This window comes from Pagrus major, chromosome 4 (genome assembly GCF_040436345.1).
Source record: "Pagrus major chromosome 4, Pma_NU_1.0".
NCBI lineage: Eukaryota > Metazoa > Chordata > Actinopteri > Spariformes > Sparidae > Pagrus > Pagrus major.
The window spans coordinates 16,943,372-16,962,654 of NC_133218.1; the positions used below are offsets into that span (position 1 = coordinate 16,943,372).

Genomic DNA, 19,283 nt, shown 5'->3' on the forward strand with positions numbered 1-19,283 from the left:
CTAGAAATATAAAGTTTCACATATGCTTTTGTGAAACATGTTTGTTAACATAAGTGCTCCTTAAAAAAAACTATTTTCCTTGACCCTGACTATACAATTATGTGAACAATTATAACATGTAATGTCAGGTAAGTACAACACCTTCTGCACTGCTGAATGTCCATCAACACAAAGTTGTGTTATATGACCAATTGACCGTTTTTAACATTTGATTTACAAAATAGAATAACACCTGAGGGACACAAATGTAAACTTAAAAGAACAACACAATTATTTTTAAAGATATATTAAGAGAGGTTACAAATCATGCCCCATGGAGACAGTTTTCTGATATCAAAATATCTTTCTCATGCAGAAACTTAAACTTCTCTATTTAGGATTTTAAAATTTGATTTGAGAAAATATAGAAACAGATGGTGCTGTATTATAAAAAGTTACAGTTATTGTATAACCTCATATGTTTGTGTGGAGATTTAAAACAATTTTTTTTTTTTACCATTAGTAGCATCATGGGGCTGATTTTCTATGATTTTAAGATGGACTTTAAACATGGACTTTATTGCTTCCTTTTTGTCGCTGAGTTTCACCTTAGTGACCTCCCCTCCGCACACACACACACACACACACACACACACACACACCCCTCAAACCATTGGTCACATACACAACAGCCCCGCCTACACACTGACTCCTTTATAAAGACAAACCAAACCCAGAGAGCTGAAGTTACACAGACTGGCCCTTTAAACACACTGATCTCCTCTGTAGACACTTTCTACTTTATTCATCAGGCCAGCTCTGGGAGGAGTTGTTCCTGTCACTTCCTTTCCTTTTTCCCTTTTTCTCCCTTTATCTTTGTAGTTGGAACAAACAGAAGACACTTTGGGCACACTTTAACCTTTTCTTTCTCAGTCATCGGAGGAACTTTTCGGTGGACTCTTTCTCCTCTTCTTCACCCTCATGTCGCTCTCAGGGCCGATGGATCTGTCCGACCTTCCCTTCCCTCTCTCCTCTGCTGATGACCTCTATGATGACCCCTGCTTCAGCACCAGCGACATGAACTTCTTTGATGACCTGGATGCCCGGCTGATGCACGCCGGTCTGCTGAAGCCAGAGGACCATCTTCATCACCATCATCATCACCATGTCCCCATCGCAGAGGAGGAGGACGAGCATGTGAGGGCTCCCGGGGGCCTCCACCAGGCGGGGCACTGCCTGCTTTGGGCCTGCAAGGCCTGCAAGAGGAAAACAACCCACGCAGACCGGAGGAAAGCGGCAACGATGCGGGAAAGGCGGCGGCTCGGTAAAGTCAACGACGCCTTTGAGACCCTGAAGCGCTGCACGGCGTCCAATCCAAACCAGCGGCTGCCTAAAGTGGAGATCCTGCGCAACGCCATCAGCTACATTGAGTCCCTGCAGGCGCTGCTGCGGACAGGCCGGGACGAAAGCTTCTACCCACCACTGGAGCACTACAGCGGGGATTCAGACGCCTCCAGCCCTCGCTCCAACTGCTCCGATGGCATGGTGAGTTCAAGAACAGCTGAACGGTTCAACTGCTGCTGTATGAAATGTTTGGAATGTGTGTGAGATATTTATTTTTGGCCACAGTGGTTCAATATATTCTCAGTGAAGGGGATCTTTAAGGTCCAATTTGCAAGGAAGTTGATTTTTGAGTCTCATTCCCAACTCATCAAATACTGACGCTTTGGGATTGTAGGTCGGGTTGGCTGCCACCCCATAGCCTCAGTATTTGACGAGTTGGGAATTCTTACAAACTGGATCTGTAAAGTCACATCTGGGGACAAAATCTGTTTTTGACTCTAAAGCATCCATAGATTCACTGCTTCCACTATAGAATCAGTCAGCTTCTAATACTTAAATTATCTAAAAATGTATTTGCTGCACATTTGTGAATGCATTAAAACCAAGTTGCTATCTGTGTATTTTTAAAATAATTTGGAAAGAATTTCATGTTCAGATTAGCTAAAATAAAGACATTGACATTCATTTCAAATGAAAACATTACTTCCACTATCAGTTATTTTAATGCAAATTATTTTTCTGCATCCTTGTTGTTTTCGTGTGTTGAACAGGGAACTTATGCTTGATCTGTTTAATAAAAGTCACATATTTTTACTTAGCATATTGATCCTTTGACCTATGCTGACTACATGATAACATGCAGACTGAATAGTTGCAGTAAACAGAACAAATACTATCTACTGTTTAAAAAACATTAACTAAATAATAAAAGCATAAAACTTGCAAAGTAAAAAAGTTCACTGACTGAAACTGTCTTGATTGATCTGTTTCCAGATGGATTTCATCTCTCCGTGCTCGACCACAAGTGAAAAGAGTGACGGCTCCTTCAGCAGCCAGACAGCATACGGTCAGTTTCTCACAGTCACTCCTTTAATATCATGTGTTTCTACTTTAGTATGAGTTGTTTGTCTTTTCATATGGGCAGTTTCAATTTCTCTTTTAAAATGACTCATTTCTGAGCAATTCCTCTTTTTATGGAACTGACTTCTTCCTAAACCAGTCTGTCTTCTGAACTGACTGTGTTTTTCTAAAATATGAGTAGACATTTAATATAATCATAGCTTCTTTCCATGTTACCTTTACTATGAGCCGTTGTTCTTTAATATGAGCAGCTCCTCCTCCTTTATTCTTCATATAAGCCAAAACTAAACAAAAAATGTGTTTCTTTGTTACAGATTCCAGCAGCAGTAAACGGTCGCTCATTTCCAGTCTCGACTGTTTGTCCAGCATCGTAGAGCGGATCAGCACAGATCCAGTTGTGGCCCCCCCAGGTGACAGCGTGGTCCCCCAGGGCCCAGGATCGCCTCAGAACAGCCCTGCTGGTTCCAGTCCCCCTGCTGAACCAAACAGCATCTACGAGCCGCTCTGAACCTGACAGAGCGAGGAACTCATATTCCACACAAAGACAAACTTTCAAGACTTTTTTCCCCTGAAGTTTGAGTCCAGTTCCTTTAGACTGGAGCGGACATTTTCCTCACTGCTTTCTGCTGCAGATATGATAACTGAGGACCATTTTGTATATCTGTAAATAAGATCTGTTAGTTTGTGATATGTATGCATACACACACACACGACGAGAGGATTGTTGTGTCATACATTTCTATATATTATTTATGAGTGAATTACATTTTAATAAAGAAATATTTATATTCTGACTTCCTCTCTTAAGTGAAATTTCTTCAACAGATTTCATCTGATCTCATTTTTTACGTATGCAACCTCTATATAAGTCTTTATAAAAATGAAATGCATCATTCTCCTACAGAAATTTAACAAACTGTTGGCCTTTTGGGAACTATTGTTTTTTCAAAGGCCTGTTTGAGGTGATGATTTATAGATCGTTCTCTCTCCAGCCATATGTGGCTCCAGTAAGAACAATTTTTTCTAAAGAGCCATGTGTGCTTTTGTGCTTCAGAGCTAAAATATTGCATTAACATGTAATTTGTGTTCAAATTTTTATCAACCTTGACTAAATACAGTGCTCATTCCAAATGGGAGCTCCAAAAAGCATAGTTATTTTTTAACAACAGCATCCAAATGGCCTGAAACGTGCTCCTAAACACTTTCTGGAGGAACAATTGAACAATTTTGCCCCTGACACATTGTCAAATTTCACCTCTGATCCATCCCATTCACTTTGCAAGCCTGCCTCTAACTTAAAACAACAGCTTCAAAATCATGTTGATGGTACAGTGTCTTGTAATAGAGTGAATGGTGTCTCTGTCTCAGCCACTCCGCCCCCGATCACTTGTTTCTGCACTATGTAACTTCAGTGAGAGGGTAGGATCACAGCATTACATACAAGTTTACTTCAAGATACAAGTTTTCAGCACATAACATAGTTCTGACATGAGTTTTGTTTGTAGTTAGCATCTACATTACGTCTGACAAATTGTTACAGACCTGGGATTTTTATTTAAGACAGTGGTTTTGCACTCAAAAATTGTGGGGGGCGCCAAAATCACACAAAACGCAAATTTCCACATAATGTTGCTTTAAGCAGTGTATAAACTGTTAACTATGTCTTAAATGTGCAATATGTGAGAATTTCAGTTAAAAAATTCAGCTAACATTGTCAACACCATGTAACAGAAGACATCTATGTATTGTGTTGAAGAGATATCTCCTGAAGCTAGCATGCTAACCAGGTAGCTGCTGGCCTGAAAACCTCTTTCTCCCTAGCGGGACTAAGGGACTAATTATCTATCAATTAACACTTATCACCTGGACCTTAATAGGAAGCGTTACTTAACATTTATTTTATGATACCGCAGACCCTTCGCTTCAAAGTGTTTGACAAAACCAGAATAAACAACAAAGTTCAGTTATGTGGTAGAAAAAATACTTTGAAGCCATTAAATGGGCGCTATGTAGTTTTGGAGAAGAAATTCCAACTCAGAATTTTAATATTTATAATATTAATGAGGTAATAATACAAACTCAGAAATATTTATATTTTCTGTAACTGAATAAACAAACTGTTCTCAGAGGACAATAAGGTCCCCAGAACACTGTTTGAAGCTACAAAAGTGGCAGGGTCCGCCACATATGAACAAAGTAAAACAGTATGAAATTGTATTGTCCTTTAAGGTCAGTTTGTTTATTCCAAAACCATATAATGCACCTTTAAAAGAGGCTCATCACCTAAAATGGTTGTTTGTATCTTTTGGCAAAGAGCTTCCAATATTAACCCCAGCAGCACTTTGTAAAATCTTCATTTAAAATCCAGACTGTTTGAGTTTTTTTATTTTCCCAATCATTAATCTTACATTTCCAATAAATTTCTAACAGGACAAATTGATTACAAAAGATTTCTGAAGCTGTAACTGTATGTGTTGTAAAATATGGGCTCAACAATAATATATTTATTTAAAAGTACAATAAAAATAACATTATATAGCCCTAATGTATTTCAAGATAGGCTATATGTAGGTCTATATTATATATAAACACCACTATAAACTGCTGATCCTTAGTTGTCTGGGAGATGATTTTCTCATAAGTTTTCCCTTCGGATGCATTTTCGAGCTTTTAACTAAAAAATTAATCGATTAAGATCAATCGATCGATCAAACCGGCAGACTGATAGAAGACAACGTTCACACTGGAGGATACTTCTGGCATTTTATTCTTTGTATCTTTTTATACACAAACACACGGAGTTAAAATTTCTTTATTGGAGCTAAATTCATCCAGAAAACCATGTCACTCAAGCAGACACAGGCGGTAAGACTGTTGCCAGTAGTTGCCTTTGTTCCGGAGCTGAGGGAGTCTACGGGCTCTGAGCCGCTGTTGCAGCCGAGGGGAGGCGCCTCCTGTCCAGGCTGACCATCACTGAGGAGCTGCTCACTTCCTGCGGCGCGAGGCGGCTCCCTTCTTGCTACTGCAAGGCGCAAAAAGAACAAAAACAGAGTCACATCTGTACAGTGAAGCGATACGTGATATATTAAAATGATTTAGTGTAGATAGATACAGCATATCTATTGCAGATATACTGTGGAGACTACAACAGGGGAGACAAACAAACACACTTCTGGACCAGTTCAGATATAATAGGGTGATTTTTCCTTTAAAGGTACTGCGCCCTCTAGTGTTTATCAACAGGCCTACACTTAAGACCATGGACCTATACTGTGCTGATACTTTATAACTCCATAACTGAATAAACAAGCTGTTTTCAGGGGAAAATAAGTGAAACAGGATGAAATTATGTTGTCAAGGTCAGCTTGTTTATTCATGAAAATGAAAATAGTTTGTTTATTTAGTTTGTTTAGGCAGAAAAAATTGTTCTCTTCTAAATAAAGTGTCTTCCCCAAAACTACAACAGAATAAAAATGAACGAAAAACAAAATCATCTGACTGAGTTTTTGAAAGAACAAATATGGTAGCCAAGTACAACTTTCTGCTACTTTATACCTCTACACTTATATCCGCTTTAGTTATATCTATACCAGAATAAACTATGATGTTATTGTATTTGTTAGGCTAGTACATAAGGCAGGGCTGTCCAGTGTGGGGCCTGTGGGCCACATTTGGCTCGCCATAAGGTTTGATTTGGCCGCCTGATATTACTATTGTAATAAAAAAGGTTTTCAAAATATATCATTCAAATTGCTGTTTATGCCATTCATTTTTTGTGAGGTACAATTGTTTAAATATGTAGGATCCCTAGTTATTAATCAATAATAATAGATTAATAAAACAGGATTTTGCTTTTAGCCCACAGCTCAGCATTAAGCATTCAGTTTCAGCTCACCAAGGGAAAAAGTTTAGGCACCCCTGATATAAGGTAATTAGATTAACATACAAAATGAGTGTCAGAAATATTGAATTGATCCCTGAGGGGAAATTGGTATGTAAGAATAGAAATATCACACAACAGCGAGATTTGCATTAAATATAAATAGAGAAGACAATAACAAATAAGAGTCGGTTAAAATAAAATATACAAGTAATAAAATATAAAATAACTAAAAAATGTTGCATTAAACTATAATAACTGTTTACATTTATAAATTTAATTGTTACTAGTTGGATTGTTTTGTCAATCTTCCAGTGTGAATATACTGAGCGGTACTCACAGACGGACGTTATCTAGTCTCAAACTGTGACGCACAGTTTCTTTGATATTTTTACCACGTTGTTTATGTTGTTGGGGAGCGACTTACTGTTTCTGCAGCTCATCGATGCGGTTTCTGAGAGAGATCACCTGAAAAACAAAGAGCCGTGTTTGAAGCAGATACAGCAGGTATCTCACCACCAGGAGACAACTTCTTCCACATTAAAATACCAGTGATTGAACCCCATCTACAGTATTTCAGGTTCATCTCTCCTTTTCCTTAAACCTGGTTGTGACTTGTCCTGGATTGTTTAACCAGAGGAGAATGTGGATGTGATGAGTGAGGAGCACCAGGAGTGAAATCAAAGACAAGTGAAGTCAACTACCAAACTATCTGTCCCACCACAGGAGAAACAACCACATACAGGAAAACTCGACCTCATCAATGAGGTAAAATACATGTCATATGAAAAGAAAGCACACATCCAGGTCAAGGAGATTCCTGTGTCTTTGAACACTACCATCTTTGTTGTTTCAGTAATGAGAATTTCACTTCTTTGAGAACAGGCTGTATTTGAGTATCTAGACATATTTGGTACTAAACCTCAGATAAAACAGACAAACCAGGAGATGTTGCGGCAGTCACAGATACACAACATTTCCTCACAGACCTCATATCTCTGTCTCTTGAGGCTCTCGTTGTGGTCGTATTTGATTGCCTCCAGGCTGTGCAGCCACTCCCAGAGCTCCTTCGCCTTTTCCCTGGAAACACAAACCAGGAACCAAACATTCAATGAACAATCTTTTAAAGCAGCATTTTGCTTATTAGTGAAAGGTTTTGTGGATCTTTCGTAAAGAAAACTCATGCGTATTGAGGTGTTGGGTTGTTAAGTAATGTAAGACACATTTTAAATCATGCTTATACCCCAAAAACACAATATGGAACGCTCTCTGTGGTGCCGTGGCTGTATGATCTGGACCGTGTCTTGTGTCTGCCTGTGTGTTACCTCAGCTTGTCGTCGCTCAAATTGTCGATGTTCAGGGGTTTGCATCTATCTGCCATGATCTTCTTCTTCTTTTCTCTTTCAGTCTGCCTCTTGCCTCTCTTCTGTTCAGCCTGGAAAAGTCCAACTAGTTAAAACTCTTCATAAACACTGTATGTTGTTACCTGTTTTATTTGAGGTTAAAGCAAAAACAGAAGAAAAATACATATTTATTTCAATGAACAATTAATGAAATAAGTGATAAAACCTACCCTCTGCAGGATGCCACTGTATCCTGATCCCATGTTGCTCAGCGCTATCTTCTTCTTGGCCTCATCCTCAGCCTTCCTGTGGGCGTCGGCGTCCTCCCTCTTCTGCCTCTCAGCCTGAAAAATGAATTTTAAAACATATATCATCAATAAGTAATCAATCCTACGTGGTTTCCCTTTTTGTTTTGCAGGTCAAGTCCACAGAAGGTTAAAGAGAAGGTCAACCTTGTTGTGGTGATGCAGAAATGTAGCCAGGGTGTGGCATCACTGCTAAATGTTTGGAGATGTGCAACAGACTTGAAACTGAAGAATCACACTTCAAATCCTTCAATGTGTTCTCCATAGCAGAGGTTCCTAATGTCCATCACCACTGATGGTTGTTTGTAAAAATGAATCTAATCTGACTGATTCGAGACAGGTCACTTTTGTCGAAAGAATCAAAAGAATAAAGTCACTGTGACAGTTCACAGGCTACATACCTCCCGTCTGGCCTGCCGCTCTTTATCCTTTTCAGCACGGACCCTCTGCTGCTCAGCTCGCTCAGCACGACGCTTCTCCTGAAAAATCAAAACACATGTGTCAGTGTTTTTTTACCATGTGCAGAAAGGAAGCTAATGCTTGAACTATTTGATTTTTTTCAACATATCTGGGACTGGGGCTATCTTTAAAACAAACTTTGTCATGAAAGTACGTATAGAATATTCAGCATATCATTAACATGTGTGATATATGTTTTATATTTTGATGAAGTCTCACAATTCTTTCTTTGAGTGCAATGAGCTCCTCCTCCTCCTTCTTCCTGCACTCAAAGTGAGCATCGATCAGCGACTGCAGCTCATAAAGGTCTTTGTTTTGACGTTTCTTCTGGATGTCCTGTTAGAGATCATAAGGAGACAGATTTTACTGACTAACAGGATCAATGTTTTTGCTTCTCAACCCACACGTATTAACACAACTTGACTTCTGAAAGGTAAAATGAAACACTATGAGTATAGTTTTCAGCAGATACAATTCTCTTAGCAAACACAAACCAAAGCACCAGGAAGGAACTTGCGGACAGGAGGAGCGAGGATTCAAATCCCAAACCTTGTGATAAGTGGCTGACCTGCTCAGCCTCCTGATGGTCGAGAACGTGGGAACACTGTATAGGTGGGGAGCCACGAGAACGTGACTAAAGGGAGAGCAACCACAGTTGTGGGCCACAAAGAAGTAAAAAAATGCATCCCTCTTTGAGAAACTTAACAGGAAAAATACTGTGTCACATAAAGATCGTCTCACACATCAGTGAAGAATTTTATCCCTTCACTTTTCTCGCTAACAATGCAGGAGTGCCTGACGAATGAATGATGCTGTCATGACGTGCAAATTACTTTCCTGCCTGTGGGAGTCGTGTGGGATGCATTCTGACTGCATGACAGGACCACACCACACTTTGACTGGAACTGATCTCAGACTTCTTTGCCTTGAGTGGAATAAGTGTGTATCAGATCTTTAGGGAAACGGCTTCTGGATCTTGTCACCATTTTAAGGTGACCAGACGTGTCTATCCAAGATTGTCCCAGTTTCAAGCTGGATGTCCTGAGCCCTGACAAATATCTGTAAAACACCAAAATGTCCCAGTTTTCAATGTTCTCTACCAAATATTCCTGTTTTTAATATTCTTGTTTGTTTGTTTTTATTTTATTTCTAGCATTTTCATATACGTTTATCATGATCCCAATATGAAACCATAGACAATGCACCACACATCTGAATTCAACACTGATTAGTCTGTATGTGTGTCAATCAATCAACTGTCATCAAAGAATTTCTGTCGACGAAGGCTGACTGTTTCATCGCCTCAAGTCGTCTGTGTCTCAGCTAAACAGTTGCACTTGAACAACTAGCTCGTACACTCTGTTTCTGTGTGAGAGGAAATAACTCTCCATACCACCAGCTAGCTGTCATGCTGCTGATAAAGTCAGTCTTTTCTAAAGAGCTCCAGGAGGCTCACTCCGCCCTTTGTAAATTACCCAGCAACAAAAATGTTACATTCAAGGTGTTAAGCCTTGGTAGATGTGCTAAGCGCTCAAATAATTTTTTCCTATCCTGATGACATAACAGAAGACGCACCTGAACTCATACATATGCACATGCATGTGTGGTTAACCTAAGGGCCCCTAAAATATGATCAACCTAATTTATTCAGTTTACTCACATCAAAGTCCACTTTCTCGCCATCAGGGATCTTGGGAGCACTGGGTCTGTTGAAGGAAATAACATTCAAATTATAACAAGGAGTAACTTTAAGGTGCCAGCGATGTGAAAACATGATGGATAAGATGATAAATGTACTCACTTGAACTTTGGCTTCTCCTCTGGTTTTTCAGCATCAAAACAGTGACAGGGAGAGAAGAGAAGGATCACACTGTTAGAAACATAAATATGGAGATGGAAGAAGACTAAAAGACTGCTGGTTAATCGGGGGGGGAGACCCATGTGGACAGGATGAGTTTACGTCTGAGGGCTACAGGTTGTTTTGAAGTCATTTGAGTGAGTCTCAATGTAGCAACACTTTTCATGATCAGTGGTCCGACTCCTGTGTGTTAGCCTCTGTTTTCAGTGCTGTAAGTACACAGTGTTACCTTATTGTTCTATTTTACAGTGTTAATTTGTTGTGCATTAGTGTGTAAATCAAACCAATATAATCGGGGGCATGTGACTAATCAGGATCAGTACGCTGTGTTCCATAAATCACCACATTAACTATTTAATAGTTTAATTGTCTGAACATACTTCATTGCACACTTTCACAACAAGGAGTTTGACAGTTAATTGATGTGCATGGTAAAAAACACAAGTGGGATTTTTACAAAAAACGAGTAACCAGGTTTGTGATTAGCTTTTTACTGTTTTATGGGACCCTCACACTAAATAAAAAGACAGACAACACGGGAGGAAAACGCAGGCAAAGCAACAGCGACTCAGCAGGAAATACAAACTACCATCTTGATCTCCCTCGTCCACTGGCAGGACACATTCATGCAAAAAAGAGAAGAAGCAGAGATGAGCAGTGGGGCTCTTAACCATGACTCAGCATTTCCTAATCCTTCGCCCTGTTCCTCCACGAAGAGACTAAAGTGAATGGATAAATTCTTGTCTTCAGTGAAACAAATAAGTGCACAAGGCTTGAATTATTATATGTGTGAAAGAGTGCCAGGGAGACAAGGAAACAGACATAAGGTCCAATCAGAAGAACAGAGAAGAAATCAACATACCTTCCTCTTCATAGGCCTCTGCATGCAGCAAGCGTCCAAAGCAAGAGCAGAACAGAGATCATTAGTGGTCGAACTGGGCAGCCTGTTCATGTCCTCTTTATGGTGCTCAGCTTATAAAGCACATTTACAAAATTGGAGGTGTTCATGTTTTTAATTTTGCAGTAGCAGCCGCTACAGAAGTCCCATCATGCCATGCATTTATTCTGAAGGCTTTCCAAACAATCCTGAGGTTTTATTTGGACAGGAAACTGTATGTTCCTCCTGATATTAATAATAACAGAAAATAATAAGTTTATTTCCCAAATAATAGTCTGGTTATTTTCCTATGCTGTTTGGACTGATCGGAGGGAATTAATATTACAAGGATTACAAACATGGTTGTGAGCAGAAAAAGTGGTAATTGTGTATCTGTGCTCTCTTACATAGGACAACAGTCGTTTACAGTGTCACATCAGGTTTTTTGCCTAAATATTAACTTCAATTGTTACTAACCAACACTGCCATTGGCAGAAAATGGTAGCATTGATTATATATATGTTTACATAATTACAACACTTAAAAGGACCTGCGTTTGACCTATGTTTTTCTGACAAGTCCCACTTGGTGATCGTGACTCTTGTGTGTACGGACTGTCTTGTTTCAATGGCAAACATTGTTATAGTACTGTGACTTTGACTCTGGAAACTAAGATTTGCATTTTGCCTCTTTTACTAGCACTAAATGTTGGTTTATTTTTCCTGACGTTAACCAAACAAAACCAGACCTTAAACTTAGTATTGGAAGATTAAAAACTGCTTTTTTCTACTTTTATTAGAACTGTCATGTAAATTTGTTAGAATTAACTGACGAATGACCTATTTTGTTCTTCACTGGTGGCTAAAATGCCAAAAAAGAACATTGGACTTTCATTTCAACACTTGGTGAGAAAAAGATCGAAACAATTTCAATTTACAACCTGCTAGCCAGTATAACTTGGTGAGTAAGTGGTTTGATTTGGTTTGTTTTGGGGTCTTTCTGCATCGTAGTGTATGGAGGATTTACAATGACTAAATGAAAAGACCTCCAACAAAGACAAAAGTGAGATAAAATACACATTGTAACATCATTTCCTTTTTTTATGTGTGTATTTACTGTGTCATAATAACATTAAAAACATGTTTTAAAAGGCATACATTTGAAATGAAAAAATACATTTCACCTTTAAGAATTGAATAATTGTAGCAGCAAAGATGAATGAATACATTTTATTCAGTTAATAAAGGCAAAAGGCAAATTAATGTCCTTTTACTATATGTTTTTCATCCTATTATGACAGTTAATGGAATACATACTACAATGTGTCTTTTATTCACTTTTTTCCTTGTTTGCATTATTTTCATTAAGGTATAATAAATCTTCCATACTAGTGGTCAGCAATTTCTTAGTCAGCTGTTCATGAAACAGAGCTAAATATGATTTTTCTAAAATGATACAAGCAAGTTCAGCAAGCACACAGTAAAGCCTGGGACTTCTGCAGTGACTCAATCTGTGTGAAACAGATTGCTCAGATCATAAAAGCATTTAAATGAACTTGAGAAGTGAGGGATCGGATGACGAATTTGCATCACAACACCCCAATGTAAATGCTTTAGAGCGGTGTGCCAGTTTCACTCTTCGTCTACACACAGAAAGAAAGAAGCTTAACATGGACTGAAGGGAGGCAAAAAAACAGCTTTACATGACTGAAATTACCCATCATCCTCTCTGCTACAGCCTTCAAGACTGACACATGAGTCTGCCAAATGTGATCGTCATTTACAGCAAAATGAGACATAAACAGGGTGATGGATGAGACAGGGTAGTTGATTCATGTAAAGATAGATGATGTTCTTCTTCTCCCTTTCAACACTTAAAAGCACAGCTCATAATCAAAAACACACATCTGACACTGAGCAGTAGTGTTGGAAACAGGACAAAATGTGTTGACTGTGTGACAGCTAACACTGATGGTGATGTGATGTGATAACTGTGGACATTTTTTAAAGCAAAGCCCGAATGTTTGCTGCAGTGCACTGCACTTAAAAAACAGGGGTTCATGGCGGTTCTTCGAGGAGCCCGAAGACACCGAAAGGCACTTTAGTGTTCTTCATTAGAACAAGACTAAAGTGCAACACACAGGCCTTGACGTGACATACCGATCAGGGAGCGAACGTGATAAAACGAGAGTTGACACATTGACGCTGGGGAATAGGGCAGTGTCCCGACGTTGATGCTGCAGGTGTGCGTGCTTACATAGAAAACAATGGGTTCAAGTGTTTATTACACACTGCTGGTGTGTGTTGCCCCTAGTGGCTGCAACATTCATGACACTGGAATGAATGAATGAATTGATGCTGGCTGAAGTTGTTAATATCAAAATGGTTTACCATGTTGGTGACATTAATGTGCACAGAAAATAGCTCACGGTGGTGCCAACAAGCTAAAGAGATATCTTGTTACATTTTTTTTGCCTGAGGGTCTAACTTAAGTAAAGTATCAAAAATGGAAAAAGCTCAAAGTAAATTTTAAAAGCAAACTACCAAAATTTTGATGGTGGCTTCTTGGTCCAGGTTCACCTAAAATATCACGATTGCTTTCTGGGGACGATGAATATTCACAACACGTATGTATGTGGTTCTAAACCAGCAGTAAGGAGTTCAAAATATCATAAGGAATTATCCTCTGGTTGTCCATGAATATCCACCAGGAATCCCTTAGTTTTGGACCAAAAGTGTGGGACATGTGGAAGGACAGACACACCATCTGGTATGATCCTGTGGGGTGTCATTTTAAGGGTGGAAAAGGCAAATGATTATAAAAAGAGCCAGTTTATTATACAGTGCATCTCATACTGGAGCATTAACTCTCATCTCCATGAGTTCTCAGGTCATGATGACAGATTTGCTACACTTCTCTTTACAGTAATCGGTGTAACTGATAGTCCCTTCACACTAACAGTGACCTGGAATATACCCATGTGTGTCTGAAGTTAATCTAACTCTCAGCCTAGCTTCTGATCTTTTTACAAAAACATGCATAACTTCTCTGCTTTGGTATGACAGGGTGAACGTGGGTCTCTCATAACTCATAAGAAATACCATCATATCAACATGTTCTCACTCCTAATGTATCAGATATGGTAGGTTTGGTCAGTGGGTCTAAGCTTCAAACTATGACGCACTACTTTCCCCTCTAGCGTCAGTTTTGCACGCGGTCTAGTTGGCAATATTGAATATGTAATGTCCAGTAGGACTTTCAAAATAAAGCTTGCTGAGAAACATTTACCATATCATGAGATCCATATGGTTAACATTGTTAAACAGTCGCAGTTTGGTTAGGTTTAGGCACCAAAACTACTTGGTTGTGTTTAAGAGTGTTTAATCTTATTTTGGGTTAAAATAAGTACATAAGTTCAGTTACTTAACTTTAGTTATTTAAGTTACAAACAATTCAACTTTGAATTTTGGTCACACACAAGACTCAAACTAAGATCTCCTGGGTGGAAGTCCTCAATTGACCCAACCAAGGACCCCAAGCACATCCTCATGTGCAATTTTGTCGGCCTCTTACTCTCTATAATCCAGAAATGATTCTAGAGGGGAACCTATAGTGTTGTAGTTTGAAGCGTTGGCCACAGACCAAGCCACCATATTTGATGCATTGGGAGAAAAACGTGCTGATCATATCATAAAAACATATCAAATAGATGTAGCATTTCTCTCTACAATGTAGTGGAGTAGAAGTATAAAGTAGCATACAATAGAAATACTCAAGCAAAGTCCAAGTTTAAATCTCACTTGGATACAGTACTTGAGTAAATGTACTTAGTTACATTCCACCACTGGGGTTAATGTAACTCTGAACCATTATGTTGGCTTAAATAGCTACACTGTATGTTTCTGTTTACACAGTCAAAATACTGTATGGAGGAGATGTGCAGCTGGTTTCTAACATGCTGCTGCTTAATTTAGCTCGATAACATGTGGCCTTCGTATTTGCTTATTACAATAATAAATACCATCTGTTCCTGCTGGGAATGCATCCTGACACTTTACAAATTCTTAAATCACTTCTGTGGGCAGTTATGAAGAGGAGGTAACTCCAGTGGAAAGGGCTGACAGGAAGCTAAAGAGGAACTAGATTAGTGAACTGCAAAAATATCAAACCTAACAAGACAATCGACTCTTTAGTCTGCCAATTTTCTGTCTTTAAATCTGCCAGTAGAGTGTGATGTAGCAGCACTAAAAACTTTCAACACCAGTTTGAGCATGATTTGAGTTTCTGCTCGTTTTTAGCTTTCCTGAAATTTTTGTTCATTTGGATTCTGTATCTGCTCTGAAAATGACTCTGATTCATCAGTTATAAATGAGTTCCTTCCAAAAAAGAGGAGCAGTGGACTCTTTATTGTAATCAGAGCTAATGTTTCATTCATAGGTAAATATTAATCGTAGAAAAACAAACAAACAAATGCCTTGCAGATAAGATAACCCTAACACCATTAACTTTGACGAGTTCAGTGCAATCTATCAGTATGAAATGTATTTACAAGCAGCTCTTTACTCATATTTTGCTAACTAAATAGGTGTTACAGCAGTAGTAACTAAAAACTATGAAACTAATGCTTTAATGATTATCAACTTCAATAACAAGTTCCACTTTTGACTGTGAAAATGGTGATTCGATTAAAAAATATAAAATAAAATATAATAAGTTAAGTTAATATATAAACAAATATTTTTTAAAAGGCAAGAACAGAAACAACACAGGAGGGAAATAAAATGTAAAAGTTGGGCAGAAACTCAAACCATGCCTCAAACGCTCTGTCCTTTAAGAACAAGTTGACTTGTCAGGCAGGATATGTTTTGCAGTGTGTTGATGTTGAACTGTCTGTCTATCCTCCGGAGCAGAGTGCTGAATGTCCTGCAGGAGAAAGGTGAACGGACTGCCCATGCCACATACCTTCCTCCACCTGCTGCACCACCTCCTCTGGCTCTGGCTCTGGTTCAGGTTCTGGTTCAGGCTCTACCTCTGGCTCTGCTTCTACCTGGGCCTCCGCCTCAGGGGCTACTTCTACTTCTACTACCTCCTCCTGGGCTACGGGCACGCAGCATGCACCAAACCGCCGGGAAGAGGGTGGGTGTCGGAGAAGGCCGTTAATGAAGACCACAGACATGACAGAGCCATTAGAAACCAAAAGTGAGAGATTACTTTAGTAACACAGAGGATGGATAGATGAGCAAGGGATAGAGCTGCTGGAGAGAGAGAAACACATGATGATGAGAGAAAGTCAGTCAACCTTTCACAGAGAAGCCATATTGAACTGTTGAGGTGGAAACCTGCCCAAAGAGCAGCCAGTTTTCTGCTGATTTTGTGTACACAGATAAAACATTTAGCTTGAAACTCATTAAAATAAAGGTCCAAATGAATTCGGGGTACGGGAGCCTAGAGCAGTCATAAAGGCTTTTTTTCATATCCCTCGTTATCTTAAAATCACTGACTGAAAATCTTAATGCTGTGAGGTAACAACACTTACTGAGGACATTTTTAAAAATAAAACTTGGTTTGAGTCTCACAGCCTGAGGAAGCTGCTGAATAGTCTGGTGGTATGGCAGCGGACACTTTTACATAACTTTTACAGGTAACTGGGTAAAAAAAGAATAAATTAGATAAGATAAGATAATTTAGCCAATATATTTATCTACAATTCATTCATAAATAACAGACACTGTAATCACATGTCAACATGCAGAGGCTCATTTCCAGAAATAGAATGGTTTGTACGACAATGATAATGTCGATAATATTATGATTATAATAAAGGAATAACATTTTAATAGGCTATTAGCAGGATTGTTGTGGTCACAGACAGCACGTAGGCATGTTCACCTTTAATGTGTGGAAAGATCAATGAAAGAAACCTAAAATAAAGGAATTACAAGCTAATGGAAAAGCATCTTCGACTGTTAGCTAGCAGAGTGTAAGCAAGCTTGACCTATATCTTAATATAGCCTTGTATAACTCCTTGTTAAATGTATTGTATTTTGTATTGACTTTTTTTATTTTTTATTTGCTGCCTGTTTGATTTTTTTTAATGAAGACCGTTGTGATTTTTGGATGAGCAGCCTAATGTTTTTTAAGTTAAGTTTCATGACAAGCTGTCCATTTAGGCTAGTTTTCCACCATCACTGTTGAAAATATGGCCGTTGTGTGAATGAGGTCAATGACAGTTGCATTGATGTGACATTTACAGATGACAGTAACATGTCACATGACAAGAAAATCAATGTAGAGAGCTGAGTAGCTCGTTCACATTTTTTTCTTGACCATGTGACTGAAAACAAAAAAGTCACCCTTAACTTGGAAGTGTTTGACTGACAGCTGGGTGTTAGCCTAGTCTGCTGTCTCCCTAGAAAAGAGGCCTTCACTTTCTTTTTGTGCCTACCAACAATAAAATATTGGACACACACAAAAAAAACTTTGTCCCTGCATAAAAGGCATTTATGATACTGGGAAAAACCTACAAAGCTAATGAAACCGAGTAAATAAAGCAACAAAGCAGATCTATTCACCAGAGAGTCGGATTTGCTTTATATCACCAAGTTCCACGTTGCATTAAGGAAGACCTACTACAACCCAAAATAAATCTGTGCTGATGTTAGTTTATCCTGTATAGTGAACAGGTATCGGTGTCAAACACTTCAACTTAAGCGTGAAATCAGGCAGCTGACAAATTAGTGCAGTGGAGAAACGTCTTCAAATCGATTCAGTCGTCTTTACCTTCCTCATCTTCAGTTTTGGAAAAACAAGGCATAAAGTGGGACAACAGAAACAAATATAACACAGTGTTATTTCATAATTACATTTATATAAAGTTGTCAAGTCAAGTTACTGTATTTGAAAAACATTTATATTATAAGCTACAGTATATTAAGATTCAAATGTATACAACATATACGGTTAAAACAAAAACATTTGTTTATTTCATATATTTTGAAAAAGGTTTTATGATAAAAGGAGAAAACAAAGAAACTTTCACAAAATCACCACATAGGGGTGACACAAGAAGAAGAAAATTAAAGTTGTCAGGTCAAAGTTCACCTCATCTAATGTGGTTGTTTACGTTTATAACTTAACTGTAAATATGAAATAAAGCAAAGCGAGTTGTTGTCACTTACCCTCGAGCTGATCCCTGAAATATGAAGAAAAGACATTCAGAAATCAATCAAACATTAAATCCCAGCTGGCTTCTCTGCATCAGCTTGTTTTATTAAAGTTAAGAGTGATGAAACCACAGTACTGACAGTGTGGGATTCACTTACACTTCCTCAGTGTCAGACATGGTGACAGCAGGCTTCACACCTGTGGGAACAGACAGACAGCCCAGTGAGCTGACAGGGTTGAAACCGCAGCAGAGACTTTGTGGATATGAAGAGGTTAGCGTTTGATCCCCACAGAGACAACTGTCCTGCTGCAGAAATAAAAACTAATCTCCAGCTCCGGTTGAGTCTTTATTTCTATTAAACTGGAAGACTTCGTACTCAAAAACATAAAGGAAATATATTATTCAATTTCTTGCCAAGAGAACAATGAAAATATCCAACAGTGAATAAAGTTGTTAAAATTAGCTGTACTTTTAGCCAATGTAATATATAACCCACTGTACATTATAAATGTAACATTTAACATTTAATACAACAGAGCCATTCATAGCACAAGTCATACTTTTACTTTTATACTTAAAGTATATTTCTTCTGCACTTTTACTTAAGTAAGATTTTGAATGCCAGTATTATTTGTAATGCAGTTACATCATATTTAATCTGTCCTCAAAGATTTTATCACTTGATCCAAACACCTTGTCCAGAACTGTTCACTCAGCTGTTCGTAGGGTGTTATCTTCTTTGCAGGTTTGTTACAAGACTTGAGGATCCAATCAAGGTCCACACGTCATTAACACTTACGTCACTGGCTCTATTTTTAGCTTAAATAATGATTGTTGGAGGAGACATTTAGTGTCGCCTGCAGGCTACACAATCCCTTAAAGGGCCAGCATCATTAAAGGTCAAGTTTTTTTCCTGAGGGAAACTTGTGCAGCAGTTGAATAAGAGTGTAAATATAAAATATAAAATATCAACCAGGTGCAAATCCAAAATAA

The 19,283-nt window shown here is 38.5% G+C and overlaps 2 protein-coding genes across 2 annotated transcripts; one reads left to right on the forward strand and one right to left on the reverse strand.

Moving 5' to 3' along the window:
• The first annotated feature begins 978 nt into the window (after positions 1-978).
• Positions 979-2,911, forward strand: LOC140994828 (myoblast determination protein 1 homolog 1-like). The gene is made up of 3 exons (XM_073464622.1): positions 979-1,524; positions 2,317-2,389; positions 2,718-2,911. Exons 1-3 carry the CDS (start codon positions 979-981, stop codon positions 2,909-2,911), a joined length of 813 nt encoding a protein of 270 aa, XP_073320723.1.
• Positions 2,912-5,388: 2,477 nt separating this feature from the next.
• LOC140994257 (troponin T, fast skeletal muscle isoforms-like) lies at positions 5,389-16,301 on the reverse strand. The gene is made up of 12 exons (XM_073463826.1): positions 16,088-16,301; positions 11,111-11,128; positions 10,838-10,858; positions 10,192-10,210; positions 10,051-10,096; positions 8,610-8,726; positions 8,333-8,410; positions 7,857-7,970; positions 7,609-7,718; positions 7,273-7,363; positions 6,711-6,751; positions 5,389-5,425 (listed from the first exon to the last, which is right to left on the reverse strand). Exons 1-12 carry the CDS (start codon positions 16,299-16,301, stop codon positions 5,389-5,391), a joined length of 906 nt encoding a protein of 301 aa, XP_073319927.1.
• Between the last annotated feature and the right edge of the window lie 2,982 nt (positions 16,302-19,283).